This window comes from Genypterus blacodes, unplaced genomic scaffold (genome assembly GCF_046128005.1).
Source record: "Genypterus blacodes isolate CSIRO-AG114 ecotype Tasmania unplaced genomic scaffold, CSIRO-AGI_Gbla_v1 ptg000023l_1, whole genome shotgun sequence".
NCBI lineage: Eukaryota > Metazoa > Chordata > Actinopteri > Ophidiiformes > Ophidiidae > Genypterus > Genypterus blacodes.
The window spans coordinates 18,356-36,371 of record NW_027466836.1 but is presented as its reverse complement, the minus strand read 5'-3'; the positions used below and the strand labels follow the sequence as shown (position 1 = coordinate 36,371).

Here is an 18,016-nt window from a genome sequence, read left to right as displayed (position 1 = left end):
ACAATGAAAGATATAGAGCTCTAAAATTTCAAACACATCATCTAGATGGCACAAGGATTACTTGCTGCAAGTTTGGGGCAAATTCAACCACATGATCTAGATATGGTTGAATTTGTCACATTTGAGAGAGAGCATTCCCCTCTGTTGAATTCATATATTTGTAAATCTGACTTTGATAGAGTCGGTCCCTCTCCAGCCAGACCTCTTCCTGAACCTCACCGCACGTCACTCAATAGCTTAGCATGGAATGCACCATAACAGGGTAGCAATGTTTATACATGGCACAAGGCCCAATTTTGTATAATAAATATAGTAGGGGGTCCCTGCTCCATCTCTCCATCAGTTTGGGGGTCCTTGGCCTGAAAAACATTGAAGCCCCTGTTATAGAGGATTCAGTGTTTTGCCCAAAGATGAATCCAGGCAACAGGTTATTGCTTAAAAAAAATCACCCAGAGATTACTACAGTTAGTTAAGTGGTTTATTAGTATCTAACAAAATCAACCTTTATTAAATAACATAAATACAGATATATCACTGAAGTTATTCAGTCATGTTGGCCGGTCATATTGAGTCAGTGTTTCATTTCAATCCATGCCAAATGAAGGCACAGGTGGTTGTTGTTCAGTTGGGGTCAGCTAAGGCTTTGTTACATTAGCTCTGTGGCACAGTTCCACACATTACATAAGCACTCCATCCATTACCTCTTCACATTTAGTAAAGTAGCACAACAGTCACCCTGCCAAACTCCCATCATTCATCTTGTGTGCTTCTTGGAAACCACCCAAAAGTGTAAATAATCATTAAACATTAGCAACTTCTCCACCGGCTCAAACGCGGCCTTCTCAACTGGTGAACATCAACGTTTGCTTCACTGATTCCCATACATTCAGTGCCATGATTGCGTCTTTACCACAGGGTTTCTCTCACGGCATACAGGTAAGAAAGGATTGGGGCACTGCGGCACCAGCATGATTTAAATCCTTACATTGACAGGCATAAACACTGATTATGCTGATGAAGTTAGTCTATAAAAAGGCTTCAGTGTCGTATAAAGAGACACAACAATCGAGGCTAAATAACGATTAGTCAGTGAATTGATTGTGCTTCTGGAATGATTGTCCAGCTGGCTTACCTTATGTTTGTGCACACATGCAAACAACAGTGTCTGGGGCTTAGGAGCCTATAAATGTCTTTTCTTTTAGGCTTATTAGTATAAATCTTTAGTGGTAGGATACAGTAACATCAAAATTAAATACATTTCCACCTAAATCGCTGCAATCTACAGTGACTGGTTGGAATGATTGACAAGACGAATGAAGGGCTGAGCTGCCACAGATGTTCCCTAAGCATTAACTGTATCCAGAGCCATGCAGAGCTTCAGAGTTTCAACAGATCCACACTGTCTGCTGCTCCGGCATCTAATAGATTCAAGCCAGACACAGATTTTGGGGCGGCATGGTTACTGACTTACAGACTGACACAAACGCTCTCTCTTCTCCTAGTGTTAATCTCTTGTATTTTGGGGCGTTTCTTTTCTCATGAGCTGTGTTTGTGGGCTCTGCCTTGGTGTGCCGGGGCTTTGCTGAACTGGCTCAGTCTGTCAGACACGTTAAAATGACCGCTAATGAATTCCTTAAATCTGTGAAAGAATCACAACCCTAGCTTCACGTAATGCATATTTCATGGAAATAATAGGCGGCCGCCAGGCAGTGATGCTTCCTGATTCATGGCTCTGACTGATGTGGCCACATGTGAGAAGGCTCAGATCGGAGTGTGTCTAGGTTTCACACATAGACGTGTGAGGAATGACATTTTGATTATCTGACCGTCACGCAACTGACATTTCTTTGTTCTTGGAATTGAGCACTAAGGCCTGGAATGCGAGCGTGGCTTTGGCGTGTGTAGCAGTTTGCAGCCGTGCATGCTTGACGCCAGCAGCCGATACTTAGACGGCTTGAGGGACGGTCCGTTTGTTACGTGAGGCGCAGAGCTAATGGGGCCAGGTGACACGGGGCGAAAGGATCATCACGTCCACGTTCCTCTGGGGGGTCAGAAGCAGAGAATAACCTTGAAGGCGGGGGGGAGATAGTAAAGTGAGGTGGAAAAGAGCCTGACGGGCCGCTCAAACTGTGACAACCTGTTCAGACGCAGCTCGCCTCACTTAACGGACTGGTTGGAAAGGACTTGTGGGTTTGAAGATGAAGATGAAGATGACGGCAGTGGACCGAGCAGGGAGGTGTGATGTAGTGCAGGTGTCCTTTCTAGCTCTTCATCCTGAGAGAACAAGGAGCGAGATTAAAGGGTGAGAGAGGCTTAAAAACTGTACATCCGCTCATCAAATCACAGTTGGAAAAGGATTGTGTAGCACTTTGACTGGTTGACCATCCCTGGTTGACACTACAGAGCTTAACCAGACTAAATCCCAGTCATAATTGTTCATTTCATCCTGTCATGCTTCCTCAAAGACACAATTAACCTGCAAAATGCCACAGCAGTTAAGTTCAGTGTGTGAGTCCACCCTTGTGCCCAGAGCCCCGCACCGTGTCAGCAGTCTCCTCCCCCTCAGTGTGCTCGCCGTAGTGATTGTATGGCTCCGCGTCGGACAGAGCGCTCTCCACCGCCTCCTCGTCATAGTCAGTGGGGTAGTCTGACTCCTCTGAGGAAGGGAAGGAGTGGAGGACAGGAAGGAGAGAAGAAGTAGACAGTGGGTGAGTGAGAGAGAAGGGAAAAGGAGAAAGAAAGTGTGTGTGCAGGTGAGGAATGAGTGTGGCAGTTTGTTGGCCATTGGCTCAGACACAAGATGGTGCGAGTGTGTAAATGGTTTCTGTTTGATTGAAATCACTGTGGCGTGATGTGGGAATGCTGAAGTTGCACCGGTCCTACTTTCAGTACACACACACACACACACACACACACACACACACACACACACACACACACACACACACACACACACACACACACACACACACACACACACACACACACACACACACACACACACACACACACACACACACACACACACACACACACACACACACACACACACACACACACACACACACACACTATTCCCTCCTCTCTTTGGCAGGGATTCATTTTGTAATAAGAGTACGACAGGAAACCCTTCTGAATACTAAGTGTTCACTTTGATCATCTGATGGTTTCATCCCGTGTGTTAAGATTGAAGGCCTTTCACATCGCCACGCTACAGTAACCCTGTAACATTCAGAGTGGAGCAGAGAACTTTTTTTCTTTCTGCCGTCACTGCAACAAAATTCCCATGGAGTTTATCACACAGAGCCGCCCGTGTATCACACAGAGCCCACTGCAGAGCGCACACCAGGTGATTTAACACCGCAATGCTCTGTTGGCCGTAAATTGAAAGGGTTCAGTTCAGTAAGGCTGAAAATCGCTTCGCTCTCGTCCATTCGTGACACACGGTTGTGTCGCCCCTGATATTGGGGAAGGGAAACTCTCATTTTTGAGGGCCGAGTTTAGTTTGGTGTTTGAGCGTCCTAGACCTGGATCTGATGAGCGCTGAGGCCTTACCTTCCACCAGGGCGAGTTTGACAGGCTCGATGCGGGACACGATCTCTGCCAGGTCGGTGAAGGAAGCGTTGGGACACGTCACCACCTGATGGACGCACAAAACACAGGTTACAACTAGAGCCATGATCCTTTCAGCTCCTTTTAATGAAGTCAACCCTGATATCAGCTCCATCCTGTGTTACATTTTCTGAGCACTAGGGCTGCAAATCCTTGATTCCATTACTTCAATTGAAAACACCAGAGACTTTACAAAACTGGGCACTGATAATGGAGTAAAGCTTTAAGGAGGATGCGTCCAATCACTCATTATTGATTGGAACGTTCAGATCGATGCAGTTGAATCACCGCCTTCATCCAGGAGCATGGATGCATCTTTACTGGGTAGGCTTCTTCTTCTATTGTTGAGCCAACACTGCCATCTTTGAATGACTCTCCAGGGTTACCGTTTCAAATTTAACCACATCTGCAGTTCGGCGTGTTCCTGAAATGATTTGCTGGATCCCTGAAGCCTCCATCCCTCCCTCCATTTGTTGCCGAGGGTTTCGTAATAACTCCTTTCAGCATCAGACCCTCTTCTCCTCCCCTGTCCTGCTACTACTGTTGTTGTTGTTGTTGTCGTCGCTGCTCAGTGTGGGCGTTCACACCCTTCAACCATCATCCTCACATTCCCTGTTTCATTTGTTATTTGCCCTCCTTTGACATTAGCTTTACGCTTGCGGGTCAGATCTGTTGCGAGGTAAATCTTTGCCTCCGTCATCATCCTGTTTAATGTTATAACTTAAAGAGTGCTCAGCCGGGGGCCCACAGCTACACAACACTACGCTCCCCTTTAATACTGGAGAAGGTTCCAAATGATGCTATAAAGTACAGTCACTGACAGAATGTTGATCTCTAATAATCTCTCTCCAATCCCAAAACAATATGAAGGCCAGACTCTAAATAACTACACTATATCTTTGGCTTACATTATTCTTGGACTGGGTGTTGTGGAACTCCTCCTGGTGTCGGTCTTTTAACATTTTCTCCACCACTCCGCTGCGACTCCACACATCAAACACAGTCTTGCCGTGCTGGAATCCCACCTCCTGCGTCAGAAGTGCAAAACTCATCAACATTCACCTCGTACACCAGCACGGGGAGAAGTTAGGTAGACTCACAAGTAAACACTCTGTGCACACACACACACACACACACACACTTACAGCAATCTCATCAAACTTGCCAAACTCCAGTGTGCGGTATCTGTCGATTGGCGGTCTGATGTACTCGCAGTATTCGCTGTTCTTCACCAACTCCAGCTGCCTCACACAGCACACGTAGGCCAGCCGGGTCTGAATCTCTGCCATGTTCAACACCTGCAACCAGAAATGAAGAGACGGAACGTGTGCGTGTGATAGAAAAATCAATGATCTTTTTCATCAAAGGCTTCACCTTGACTTTCTCTGCCAGGGGGTTGAGGCGATTCCACAGGAGCCACCATCCCGAGAGCGAGTCGCCGTAATTGGTGAGGTTGGTTTCATCCTGGCTGCCCACGTCGATGGCTATCACCACTTTTGCCCCCATGGAACGAGCGACGTCGGCTGGATGGGAAGAAGAAGAAGAAGAATGAGAAGAAGGCTTTGAGCTGCAGGTGAAACTGTGAATCTCACACAAATTGAGCAAAATCTGAAAGGTGTTTAATTAAAAAACAGCCTTTAATCCATCAAACCTGGCAGGTTGTTGATGTAGCCTCCATCCATCAGCAGGTGTCCATCTTTAGGGTCACAGAGGGGAGGCAGATATCCGGACAGGGACATGCTGGCACGCACATACCGCCACAGAGAGCCTGGAACAGACAAGGTTCAACTCTAGTACATACGTACATACAACCATTCTGTGTTAGATTGCTCAACGAATAAAGAATCAAACTTCCGAGTCAGATGTTTGCACCTACCGTCCGTGTGTACTCTCATGGCAGAGGCAGTGATGTCAGTTGTGATGTTGAAATATGGAATCCACAGATCCTGCATAAGCAAACACATGTTTGAGTAACCGGCAATGCCTTCTCTTCTTCCTCTTCTACCTGAGACTGCCTTCTCTTCTTCCTCTACTACCTGACAATGCCTTCTCTTCTTCCTCTTCTACCTGACACTGCCTTCTCTTCTTCCTCTACTACCTGACAATGCCTTCTCTTCTTCCTCTTCTACCTGACACTGCCTTCTCTTCTTCCTCTACTACCTGACAATGCCTTCTCTTCTTCCTCTCCTACCTGACTAACCACAGATGGCCTCACTCACCTCTATCTGTTTGCTCTTGAAGACGTTGCTGAGGCTGGAGTTGAAGGCAGCGCCGGAGAACATAGAGGTGACGGGGTATGTCAAATCCAGAACCTTCTTAAAGACCGAAGTCATTTCCTACAGGGAACCAAAGAAGAAATCCATCATAATTAACCACCGTAGAGACCCGGGAGTTCCAGCCGCGCCGGAGGCTGAGCCGTCTGTTCCGGTGAACACAGTTAGCCGTGTTTGAAAATGAAAAAGTTCACGTGGGCTCTTGTCCTTGTTGGTGAAAACAAACGGCTGGCAGCAGCGTGTGTGGCTGAGGAGGCGCCTTGTCCGTCTGCACCTTCTTCCCCTGGCCAACCGTGGAGCGCGGGCAAGATTAGACGGGGAGAATAGTTTCTCGGTGCAAGACATTAAATCGTCTGACGCTTTATTTTTTTGGAGTCACTTCAGTCTTGACATACTGTATCATTTGTGTTCCCTCCTCCAGACAAAGCTGAATATATGAAGTGGCCAAAACAACCGTTATCACAGAGGACAACAGTGGTTCTCTGATGCGGCGGCTCTACCACCCAGCCAGGTGTTTCTACAGGAAAGACTCACACTGAGCCAGAGAGGAGAGGGGAGGGGAGGGGGTGGGAGGAGGGGGGGGCTGACAGACGTGTGGGAGGACAAACACGACCACGTGCACCGGCTGCAAACCTCAAGACAGTGCAGGTGTCTCAAATCAGACGACAGCTTAAGAGATTGTGTGAAGACCGAGTCTGTCTGCTGTGTAACGCAAAGCATGAGAAGCAGCGCCCGGATCAGAATCCAATTCAAGTAACCCTGACAAGACGAGACTCAGGGCCTAAAGCGTAACATAGAAACAACTTTACATTAGTCTGGGCTTCAGGAGGGACCATTATCCTCAAACACCTTTTTCTTTAAGGGTTAATAGGATGAGCAGCACTTCCAACATTTGCTTTATTATTACGTAAAGCCCTTACAGAGAGAGAGAGAGAGAGAGAGAGAGAGAGAGAGAGAGAGAGAGAGAGAGAGAGAGAGAGAGAGAGAGAGAGGAGAGAGAGAGAGAGAGAGAGAGAGAGAGAGAGAGAGAGAGAGAGAGAGAGAGAGAGAGAGAGAGAGAGAGAGAGAGAGAGAGAGAGAGAGAGAGAGAGAGAGAGAGAGAGAGAGAGAGAGAGAGAGAAGAGACAGAGACAGAGAGAGAGAGAAGACAGAGAGACAGAGAGACAGAGAGACACAGAGAGACAGAGAGACAGAGAGACAGAGAGAGACAGAGAGAGACAGAGAGAGACAGAGAGAGAAACTGTATCTATGCTTGAAGCCCTGGGTTAACAGTGGCCCCATTAACCTGTGTCCTTCCTCGTCAGTTGACTCTCACCATTGCCCATTCTCTGGCCCTCATCCTCATGCGGCTGTGGCTCCGGTCCTCAGCATACAGCGCCCCCATCAGGGAGCCGATAGAGGTGCCGCCGATTAGGTCCACAGGGATGCCGGCCTCACTGAGCGCACGCAGTACCCCCACCTGAGAGCAGCCCCTGGGCGGGAAGGAGGAGGAGGAGGAGAGAGGGTACAATTGTTCATCTCAGTGTGAAGAATATGGGGGGGGGGGGTTTGTGTGTGTGTGTGAGAATTACCTGGCCCCCCCTCCTCCCAGGATAAGGGCAATAGTGTTGCCAGTGAGAACTCGAGCCAGGCGGGAGAAATCCGAGTGGCGGTCGGCTGGCTTCTGGGTCACGCGCTGATACATCTCCCTCTGCAGGAAGAGAGACGAGGACGTTCAGAGAGGCACGGAGAAGAAACCAACAAAGGAAGGAAGGGAGGGAGGGAGGAAGGGCACAAAGGAGATGAAGGTAAGAATAGACTGGAGAAATGGAGAGTCAGTGTGAAGATACAAGCCTGGGATTATGTGAAATGAGCGGCTGCGGGGGGGGGAGCGGCCAGAAGAAGATGAGGCGAGGATGTGACAGAGAGAGAAAGTGAGGCTTTATTTGGTTACAGTAGAGGCAGATGAGAGGAGGAAAAGTGTTTCTGTGTGGACACATTTTTCCAGGCTCACCAGTTTGGGCAGGCTCCTCTTGGAGAAGACCCGTCGGGGACAGGAAAGGTGGAGGTGTCTGGAGATCCAGCTGCGCATGTTCAGCCAGTTCACAGTTCCTTTGGGCGGGGGGCCGTCCTCCCTGTGCAGCAGCACCAGCTGCTTCTGGGCTCGCACAGCGCTGCCTTCCAACATACGCTCCAGCTAGGGGAGACGCAGCGGCACAGCTGCTTTAGATACTTCACACACCTCCAGTGTACTTCATGCACAGGCAGAATCTCAGAAATGTGATTACTGGCCAGAAAATGAATACTGCAAATACGCAACCACCACAGACTTAAGTGCACATGGATCTCATCGACTTTTGCCATTATGTGTTGACTTTCACGAGATAAAGTTCAGCTTACTGAAGATTTTATAATGTAATATTAACAACACTAATTGTGACACACACACACACACGCAGTGCTATTTATGGTTCTGAAATTCCTCTCAGCTGTCCAGTCATTACAAAAAGGTTAAGTATTGGGACTGTCAGATCTGCTGCCTCGGCCTCTGCTGAATGTTTTGGAACCATGCAAGGTGAGATAGGTGTGTGTGTGTGTGTGTGTGTGTGTGTGTGTGTGTGTGTGTGTGTGTGTGTGCGTGTGTGTGCGTGTGTGTGCGTGTGTGTGCGTGTGTGTGCGTGTGTGTGCGTGCGCATGCGCACACTAGAAAGATGACTAGAAAGATATAATCAACCCAGATCTACGACTCATTCTGTGCCTGAGCAAATATTGATCCAGCCTTCCATTTCTCCTACTGAAAGAGGACACATTCATTTCATTTCTCCCTGTGAAAGCAATCACTTCCCCTTCATCTGCTGGACCTGCACTGCCCCCTCTCTTGTTCACAGCGTTCATCCACCTTCACTCATTTCTCCTCGACGTGCTTGGGTCAAATGCAAATGCAGCCCGTGTGGCCGCTGCATGGCGCTGGGATTTAGGTCGTTTCTGAACACAGAACGATCATGTCTTAGCCTATAAAGCAGCTAGCATACAGACTCATGCTGCTGGACTCCTAGCTATGCCTGTGACTCACCCCTCTCTTCACCCTACTCGTCAAACTGACCTCCCCAACTGCAGGGTCTTGCTCCCCGAGTCCCACGATGATGATGCAGTCGGCCTGGCGGATGCATCGCTGCGTCCAGGGGGTCAGGGTGTAGTCCGTCTGGTACAGGACTATGCGATGAATGTCCTCCTGATGGCCGAGCCAGCTGGACAAACGGTACTCGTGCACGCTGGAGATGAAGGCAGTCCATTAATGAGCGGCTGCATTGCTTCGCTGGCAGCAGGAAGTCCATCTATTTTTCTGTCAGGCCGGTAAAGCGTACTTGAACTGAATGTAATAAGTGAGCCAGACAGAGAGGAAGCTCCGAGGAAAAACAGCGTACCGACTGTGGCAGGCGGAGGAAATTATTATTATACATCTAAATCATGACTAAGACTTATTTTGGATGCGCTGAAGGTAAAAAAACGTTTCAAACTGCACTGCTAACCTAAATATAACAGCCCAGAGAAAGGATGTTGCCGCAGACATACCTGTCTAGTGCAGCAGCTCCAAGGCTCTGTTTGATAGAATCACTGGTCAGGCGAATAGTGGGACCTGAAGGAGCAGAAGCACAGCAGAGTCACAGTCAACAACGTCGAGTACGAGCACAGAGGACTCGCTCAGGTAAACAAGCTTTTACATGCAGGTTCAGGATAGATGATGAGTACAAAGGGAGCTTTTTAGAAACACGTATTCACGAAAGAAACCCTGGCTGAGGGCGAGTGTATTTAAAAGCCTGTTTGTGAAAGTCTGTGTGTGTGGCCTGAGCTCTGACCTCTCTGTGAGCGACGGGAGTGAGTAATGAGCAAATATGCAGCCTGTGAAGGTCACAAGCACAAAAAAAAGCGGCGTGAAAAGCAGAGTGGAGTTTGTGCGAGTGTGTATTTTGGTGTTTTCTTTACCGATTGCCATGAGTGCATGCTGCAGCTCCAGCGTGAACGCAGTGAGCGGGACCTCCTCCGACACAGGCAGCACCGTCACAGTGGAGAGGTTAGACGCTTGGTTTCCCGCATCCCACTTGCTGCCTGGTGTGTGCAGGGCCAAACTGCGAGCTGGGGACACACACACACACACAGAGCTTCTCAGTCAACATTATATTGCGAAGACAGCAATCAGTTGAACAGCGTGAGCAAACAGTCGGCATAAAGTGCCTGAGAAACATGCAGTGGAAATAGATACACTGCAGCAAGGTGAGCTCAAAACAAACTCTACAGACCACGGCACACACTCTCTACACATACACACCTGCCAGAGGGCCGTTCACTTGCTGAAGGATCTTCTGCCCTAATAAGTGGATCAACCTGGTCACCACCTGAGAGATACCAAACACAGAACGCAGGCATCAGCATCACATAACACGCAACCACAACCACAGAGGAGAAATCATTTGCATTTTCAGCTCAACTGAAGAGACGTGACCCAATTACCGCCAGCGTCAACACCTCCGCCAGGGCCGTCCTACCTGAGGGAACTTCCTCTTGATGGAGCTCAGAGCCCCCTGTGGCAGCTTGGCCAGCTCAGAGTCTCGAACGGCGTGCACCGTGGTCGCCCTGTTCTGACGGGTCAGAGCCTCCACCTGCAAAGAGCCACAGGCCAGAAACTCAACGTCTGCTCAAGCTGCATACAGGATAACACACACACACACACACACACACACACACACACACATTTACTTTACTTATTAAGCAAGAAGACCTGAAAACACTGAGAAAAACAAACATTCACAGTGTGTCTCCTGGTATTTCTGCTGTTCTCATTCCATCCTTTCCCTTTCATGGAGCAAGCAAAACCTTTCAAAGTGAAGTCATTCAAGAAAGACAAAGCCCATAACACTGCACCAGCTAACAGGATGTATGACTGGGAAACATCTGGACATGAACACATGAAGGACAGGAGTCCAGAGGGATCACAGCACTGAAGTCTTTATATCCCTCAGGTCACTGGGCGGTGAGCTTTGTAATGATTCTTTCAAACAGAGCTCAAATAAGCAAAGCTCCATATGTACGTTTATATGTAACCTTACTCCTGCTCATCATCCACTGATCACGTCAATACAGCCCTGCTAAATATGTCCCGGCGCTCGCCATCATAATAACAATCTGATTCTCATACGACAGCTCGCCTCCTCCGGGTTACAGTAACCATAGCATCCATCATTCCAGGTATTATTAGCAGCATCGTGGCAGAGAATAGGAAACATCTGCCAGAGGGAAAGTGGGCAAGGGAAACTAAGCGGCTCTGCTGTGAACTCACACAACCAAAAGAGTTTAAACAAAACGCAGGCGTCCCATCACACACACACACACACACACACACACACACACACACACACACACACACACACACACACACACACACACACACACACACACACACACACACACACACACACACACACACACACACACACACACACACACACACACACACACACACACACACACACACACACACACACACACACGTTGTTTTTTAAACCCTTTCTGATAGAATATATGAGTTTCCTGTTCATTACATTTTATTATTATATATATTACATTTTGTTTAATTTTCTGGTTTAATGTTAGTAAATACTGCATTTACGTCACTTAAATATTCCAGAATGTGTGTGTGTGTGTGTGTGTGTGTGTGTGTGTGTGTGTGTGTGTGTGTGTGTGTGTGTTGTATAGGACAGAATGAATGTATAGATGTAGCTGACTGGGCCCATGAGGACTCCAAACAATGGCCCTCATCCACTGGATCATCAATCACGCACATATTAAAAGATGGCTGCTCACCTAACCTCAAAACAGGAAACCTGTCCCCCAGCTTGATCCTTACCACTCCAATAAGGTCGCCTCGTCCATATTCTCCTGTCAGCTCCTTCTTGCCGTCCTCCTTCATGATCACAGAGCGCAGACGCCCACTCAGTACTATGAAAGTACTGTCCGACTTCTCTTCCTGCCTGAGAAACACCACGTTGACATTATTTCCCTCCAGATTTGCCATCAAGTTAGCAAACAAATGACCTTCTTCATCATCACCTAATTTAAAAACACATTGCTACTACTTGTGATTTGGAATCCTTCTCTAGATGATAACTGCTCCCACATATTAAAGTGGACAAATTCTAACTTTAAGTGACTGTAGTGACTTCAAACTTCCTTTCTAAAGTCCATGAAAGGTCAGAATACCTGTACACGGCCCTGCCAGCTTCCACAGCCATCCAGTCCAGAGCAAAATCAATCTGCCTCACAAAAGACGACATCCTCTTCACCACAGTGTGAGCCACGTTCAGCACCACTCTGGGCTCCACGCGCATTATCCTGAGGAACAGATCAACATCACCACCGTTTCTTCAAGAATATAAAGACTAGTACTACAACTTCACTAACACGATGACTGATGAAACACATGCGCTTGGACGTGAAAGTGACTGACTCGTAGAAGTGGGTCTTGGAAATGGAGAGGAAGCTGCAGTCTCTGTGGGCTCTGACTGAGAAAATGAGGGGCTCTCCGGTCAGGACGGCGAGCTGGCCCACCAGCTCCCCGGGGTGGGTCAAAAACAGACACGACTCCTCTTCGCGGTCGATCATTCGCTGGTAGACGTGCAGCACGCCTGAGATCACAAACTGAATGCTCACCTCCTAAAAGCACAGAGAGGAAGGGGAAGGGGTAGAGAGCGCACAGATTTGACATTGGGAGGATGAATGTGAAGGACAGGTCTCGTGTTGCAGACCATCATGAGGCTCAGGGCTCCCAGAGTGGAAGGGCTTGGACCTGCTCGTGAGACCAACTATACAACTGTGACAAGATGTGAAACTAAAGAAAACCTTTTGTGGTTCTGACCTGGTCTCCCTGACAAGCCACTACTGAGCCGGCTTTGACGTGATGGAGAGTCACTCTGCGCTCCAGCAGATTAGGATCCTGCAACACCAAACACACAATCCTTCATCTACTCCTTTACGTCATGACAGCATGTTTTCCTGAAGGCTCATACTTGCCCTGAGATGTTTGCCCCTTCTCTTGTATTTGCTGTGTCACCTCACCTGCAGCTTAATGATTCCTAGCAGGTCTTTCTTGGCAGCCTGGAAGATGGCGTTGCCCTTACTGAGGTAGCTGGCATCCGAGCGCCCCGCACTGTCGTTGAACTGAAACGCTGACGGGGCCGCCCCGTGCTGCGTCGTCATGCTCTTCTTCAGGATGGACTACAGGTGCGAGAGGAGAGGGACAGGTGAGGGAGGGAGGGCGGGGCGAGCGGCGTAGTTGGCAGTAGCTGCGACTCCATGCTGCGGTCTTACTTTGTGACTGGCGGGGCTGGACGGGGGATCGTCGACGGTGACTCTGGCTCGCTCACCGGTCGTATTCAGCTCGTTACCTGCAGGTCCCGTCAGAGAGAGAGAAGAGGGATCTTTAAGTTAGTTAGTTTTACGACTACATACATTTGTGCTGGTCAATGAATACAGGCACAAGCCGTTTGGTGAGCAGCTTCTCGCCAAAGCGCACACACGGCAAACCCACCTGTGCTGTCAGTGGGCGTGGAGACGGATCGAGGCTTCCTGGAGTTATGTGAAGGGCTGTCCTTTAAACCATCTGCTTAATGTAAAGCCAGGAGCCAGCAGAGGATCAGTCTCCCAGCGCACAGGCATCAACAACAATAACGTGATGTAACAGTGTGTGTGTGTGTGTGCGATGACCTGTCTCCATGGGGGACTCGTTGGCCGACTCGTCCTGGAAGTGCGGACGACGGATGGTCTTTCCGGGATTTGTCTCTCCAATCACGCTGTTCACATTAGACAGGGGCACTGCCTGGCGCTCCTGCGGTTACGTAACAAAAATCACACCTCACTGCATCAAAGCCGCGGCTGAATGTGTCACAGAAACACTTCGGAAGAACAACAAATATGAGTCGATGGCAGACTGCAGCTCTATAGAAAAACAAAAACTGATCCTGTGGCTACAAAAACCCAAAATATGAAATATGAAGATATCCCATAATTATGGCACTTTCTCAGGATATTTCTTCTTGAAAGGAGAAATGTAGGTGACTGATTCTGCTCATAAACTAGGAGGCAGGAGACGATTAAAGGTTTCTGCCCTCCTCCTTTTTATGGTGCGGTTGGAATTCTTCTTATTCATTTCCAGCGAGCTTCATGAAGGACAAAGTTATGATGCCATGCTTAATGTTGTGTGAAATTAGCCGGGGTGTGTGTGTGGGTGTGTACGTTTCTTCCTCAGCGCTTGTGTACAGGTTCTGAACCACTGCTATGAGCCCCTCGCACGTGTATGTGTGTGTATACATGTATGTAATATATACTAATTAATTTCCCACCTACCGGATTGAAGAGCTCGGTGGTTAGGCCCAGATAGTTATGTAATGCCAGGAAGGTGACTCTTTGGAGACGAACCATGATGATCTGCAACGCACCAAGAGTCAAGATACAGGAAACGGCAGCGTATATGATATTTCTAATCACGCTGGCTCATCTCCAGGTGGTTTACCGTTAGTCACACCATTACCTGAATGACCCGGACCAGCGTCTCTGGATCCTTCTCGAACACAGACTGAAAGCCTGACGCGGGTAAACGCAGCACGATGGAGCGAGACGCCGCCCGCGCTGACACGGTCTTATACGGACCTGGGAAACCCTGGCAAAGGCAGGACAGAAGGGAAGAGTGACGGATGAGGACGGAGGAGGCGGCCGTTCCCCTCTCCACCATTTACATATATGCATAAGGTCCTCAGCTGTATAACGCTCATTTAGTAAGAATAAGAAGGCATTTTATTGTGGAAATATTCATGTTGTGATGTTTCCATGATAAACTGCACACTTTTCTTCATTCAATGTCAAACCAAATTCATATTTCACCCTTAAAGAAACCATGAATGATAAAAGATCTGAAAGAGAGGAAGATGACAAGAATATCACATTTCAGATGAATGGATGAAGAAAAGTCAACAGAAAGAAAATGGGGACAGAAAGAAAATCGGAGCGTGACAAAACAAGCAACCTTTGTGTCTTACTGTGTCATAAACGGCACCAGGGTAATGGACGAGCAAAATGAGTCGGATTGAAAGGACAAAGAGAATTGCTTGTGAAAGGGAAGCATGAATGGAAAGAGGGACGACGCGGAGACACTAACAAGACAGGGAGAGACGCAGACAGATGGATCTCGGGGCAAAGGGGACGGAAGCACAGACGTCGGTTGGACATGCAGATCGAGGATGAAATAATAAAGAGCTCACGGTGATGATGTCCAGAATGCTGAGCAGGCTGTGGACACTGTCTCCTGGGAGGACATCCTTCACCACCGGCTCTGTGCCATCCTACAAACAGGAAAACAAATGTATGACGATTAAGATGTATAATGAATGAGACAAACCAAACAGGTCAACTCAACCTCTATCGGAAGGCCCAGTGGGAGTAAACACGTTGTGGACATACATTCTCATGTATGCAGAGCTCCAGCCGTCCGGCCTGGACCACATAGATGCTGTCATCGTCGTCTCCCGGCCTGAACAGACCTTCACCCTCCTGCAGCTCGATGAGAACCAAGTGGCGACACAACTCCAGGAACAGGGGCTTCTCGAAATGACCCAGGACCCTACAACAACACAACAACACAACATCACACAACACATCATGGAACAGGAGGAGGTGATGACAATAGGGTTTTTCTTTCGGTCGGCCACCTGACATTCTTCAGCATGTAGAGGACCTCAGAGGGCAGGTTTGAGCTCTGCACGTCAAACTCTGTTAGGTCAGCCTCCAGCAGGGAGGGAGGGGGCTCCTTGGGCTGCAGTGTGGGGGGGTCTTTACGGATTCTAAGTATTCTGTAAGGTAGGACGGAAACTAAAATTATTCCTCCATTCCAGACTCAAGCGAAACTTCGGAGAGGTTTCAAAGAGCGCTATCAATCGTACTTGCGAGCTATGCTTAGAACTTTGGTTCTTTTGCGAATGCGCTGCGGCTGCTTGGACAGTGAGGTACTGCTGGGAGGAACGGCAGAGAGAGTCTGGACCTTTGGAAAAACAAAAAGATTTCAAGATGTGTAAGCCGTCGTTAAATGTTCACAGATGTGTAATAGTGTAGGTATGACAAGTGGAGAAAAGAAAAAATGAGATAAGTCTTATCAGAGGGTAAAAGCCTTGTGGGGTACAGAGTTATCCGTGTCTGCCCTCTGGTGGCTGATTTCGAAATTACACTCGGACACTTCTTTGACCTCTTGGCTAAATATGAGGTAGGAAGTTGTTTTGTTTAGAAAAGGTAGCGGCCTGAATACATATTAAAATACAAAGGAGACTGATTGAGACTGCAGAGTTTTGTTTATATGTGTGTGTATGAGAGAGACAAAGAATAAAAGAACCTTTCGCATGATCTTCCGTCCATAGAAGAGCACTTTATCCCTCTTTCTGAAACGATAATGAGGCGCACCAGGCTGTTTGTCACCTAGAGACGAACAACAAAAGCAAAACAGGAATAAAACCACATGAAGACTGCGTTCCTTTTGGTGGTATTCTAGTGAAACCTAAGCGGATAGATTATAGGCTTCATAAAGAGGCGCCTTCACACAACACTGACAACATAATGACACAAGATAAATATGAAGGTAAACAGGTTGGGTCACTCACGAGCCAGCTTGTATCTCCTGTAAAGGAAAAGCACGACAATGCCGATCATGGTGATTGCAATCGCAGCACCAATCAGTGCACCGGTGAGCTGGGAGACAAACGAGAGACAGGACAGAACAATTAGGTCAAAGACTGCAGCTGACATTAGAATATGAGCTCCTACTTACTTAAGCATCCTCTCAATTCATCAGCTTTGTGTAATCAAAGCTGATGTGCATCTCTCACATTTCCCTGTACTGTAGTTAGTAATCAGTGTAGTAATACGCTGCTTGGGTCTCTGGACAGAAGGACGATGTCACTACTTTGAGGAAGTTCATTCACAATACTGTTGTCTGAAAAGCTAAAGCACCACAGTAAGCACATTCTCAAACACTTCATCTCAGTTTCTTTGCATTTCTGAGTGGCGCCTCATCATAGAAACTTATTAATTCTACATATTTGGGAACTTGTAATGTAATGTAATCTAACGGCACTGACTGAGATGTCCTGATGGAGGTATTGTGTGTATATTAGTTCTTCGTTTGTTTGTTTGTTTGTTTGATGCAGCACAGAGCTCTCCTGTCATGTTGACTCTTTCCTACCATAGTGGTCTGCATCCTCTCCTCCACAAACTCCTGCACCCGCGCCCTGATGTCATGTCTGCTTTTAACAAAAAGCTGCAACACAAATCCAAAGCATGTAACGAACAATAACAACAGGTCCTGCAACAATAGGACTCTTCAGCCTCGTCAATGATCCACGTGATGCTTACTGAGCTTTCCCAGGAGCAGCTGCTGTCATCCTCCTGCACGCACTGCGCCATGGCAGAATGGGCCTGCAACCCAAATGACGGTGAGATTCGGGTCACATCCACGCAGTGACCCGGTCAGACTGACGTTAGGGGGTCAAACTGTTGGTCAAACGCTAGTTCGAGGTGGACTCGTGGGTTGGTTAATCAAGGAGGAGCGTGCTAGCCAACTTCGCTGAATGACTGCACAATATGTCCACACTGCTGCCGATTGTCCGGTGAGACAGGAGACAGACAGCGGGGATGGACGCTGCGTGGGGCCGTGATTGTGACCGTGGCTGTGACTGTAAGTGGTCAGGTTCAGCTCACAGCTACAGGTTAGCTAAGACAACATTAGCATACCTAGCAGCTGGCGTTAGCTCTCAATATAGCAACGAAACTCTGCTTCAAAATAAGATATCACGGAATTATCTCTTTGCGGAAAAGGACCGACCTTTGTTGGGGATAATTCCCGGGGGTTCCGCTATCGGCCCACAGATGTTCCCATATTAAACAAACGGGAAAAGTTGTCAAGGAGCTAACAAACTTTCTTTATCGTGTCACCTGATTGGCCCCGCCCACTTTGCTGTTTCGTCCAATAGGGATTCAGCGTCCGTCGTCAAAACACTTCCTGTTTCCAATTGATAACAACGCAACAAGCGAATGAGGACCACAGGTGACTGAAATAAATG

General features: G+C 48.0%; 1 protein-coding gene across 2 annotated transcripts; it reads right to left on the bottom strand.

Moving 5' to 3' along the window:
• Positions 1–464: 464 nt before the first annotated feature.
• Positions 465–17,922, bottom strand: pnpla7a (patatin-like phospholipase domain containing 7a). 2 transcript variants are annotated; one of them, XM_076143339.1, is made up of 35 exons: positions 17,310–17,922; positions 17,140–17,214; positions 16,559–16,646; positions 16,294–16,376; positions 15,851–15,948; positions 15,620–15,760; positions 15,372–15,531; positions 15,173–15,253; positions 14,446–14,574; positions 14,262–14,342; positions 13,623–13,743; positions 13,447–13,518; positions 13,227–13,303; positions 12,975–13,133; positions 12,775–12,852; positions 12,367–12,572; positions 12,120–12,251; positions 11,767–11,890; positions 10,409–10,522; positions 10,192–10,258; positions 9,849–9,998; positions 9,438–9,501; positions 8,968–9,136; positions 7,879–8,061; positions 7,457–7,575; positions 7,201–7,357; positions 5,832–5,948; positions 5,489–5,558; positions 5,264–5,380; positions 4,987–5,135; positions 4,758–4,910; positions 4,521–4,640; positions 3,556–3,640; positions 2,541–2,656; positions 465–2,274 (listed from the first exon to the last, which is right to left on the bottom strand). In XM_076143339.1, exons 1-35 carry the CDS (start codon positions 17,358–17,360, stop codon positions 2,158–2,160), a joined length of 4,023 nt encoding a protein of 1,340 aa, XP_075999454.1. In that variant the 5' UTR covers positions 17,361–17,922; the 3' UTR covers positions 465–2,157. The 2 variants fall into 2 exon arrangements, with proteins under 2 accessions (XP_075999454.1, XP_075999453.1); XM_076143338.1 differs by having other exon boundaries at positions 13,227–13,313; positions 13,448–13,518.
• Positions 17,923–18,016: the final 94 nt, after the last annotated feature.

Bases quoted from the DNA above. Each gene is read 5' to 3' on its own strand.
- pnpla7a (XM_076143338.1), bottom strand. From the start codon at position 17,360: ATGGCGCAGTGCGTGCAGGAGGATGACAGCAGCTGCTCCTGGGAAAGC. The intron at 9,502-9,848 runs GTAAAGAAAACA...CTGCTCCTTCAG, and splicing joins GCATGCACTCATGGCAATCG to GTCCCACTATTCGCCTGACC. The intron at 3,641-4,520 runs GTAAGCCAAAGA...TGCGTCCATCAG, and splicing joins ACACCCAGTCCAAGAATAAT to GTGGTGACGTGTCCCAACGC.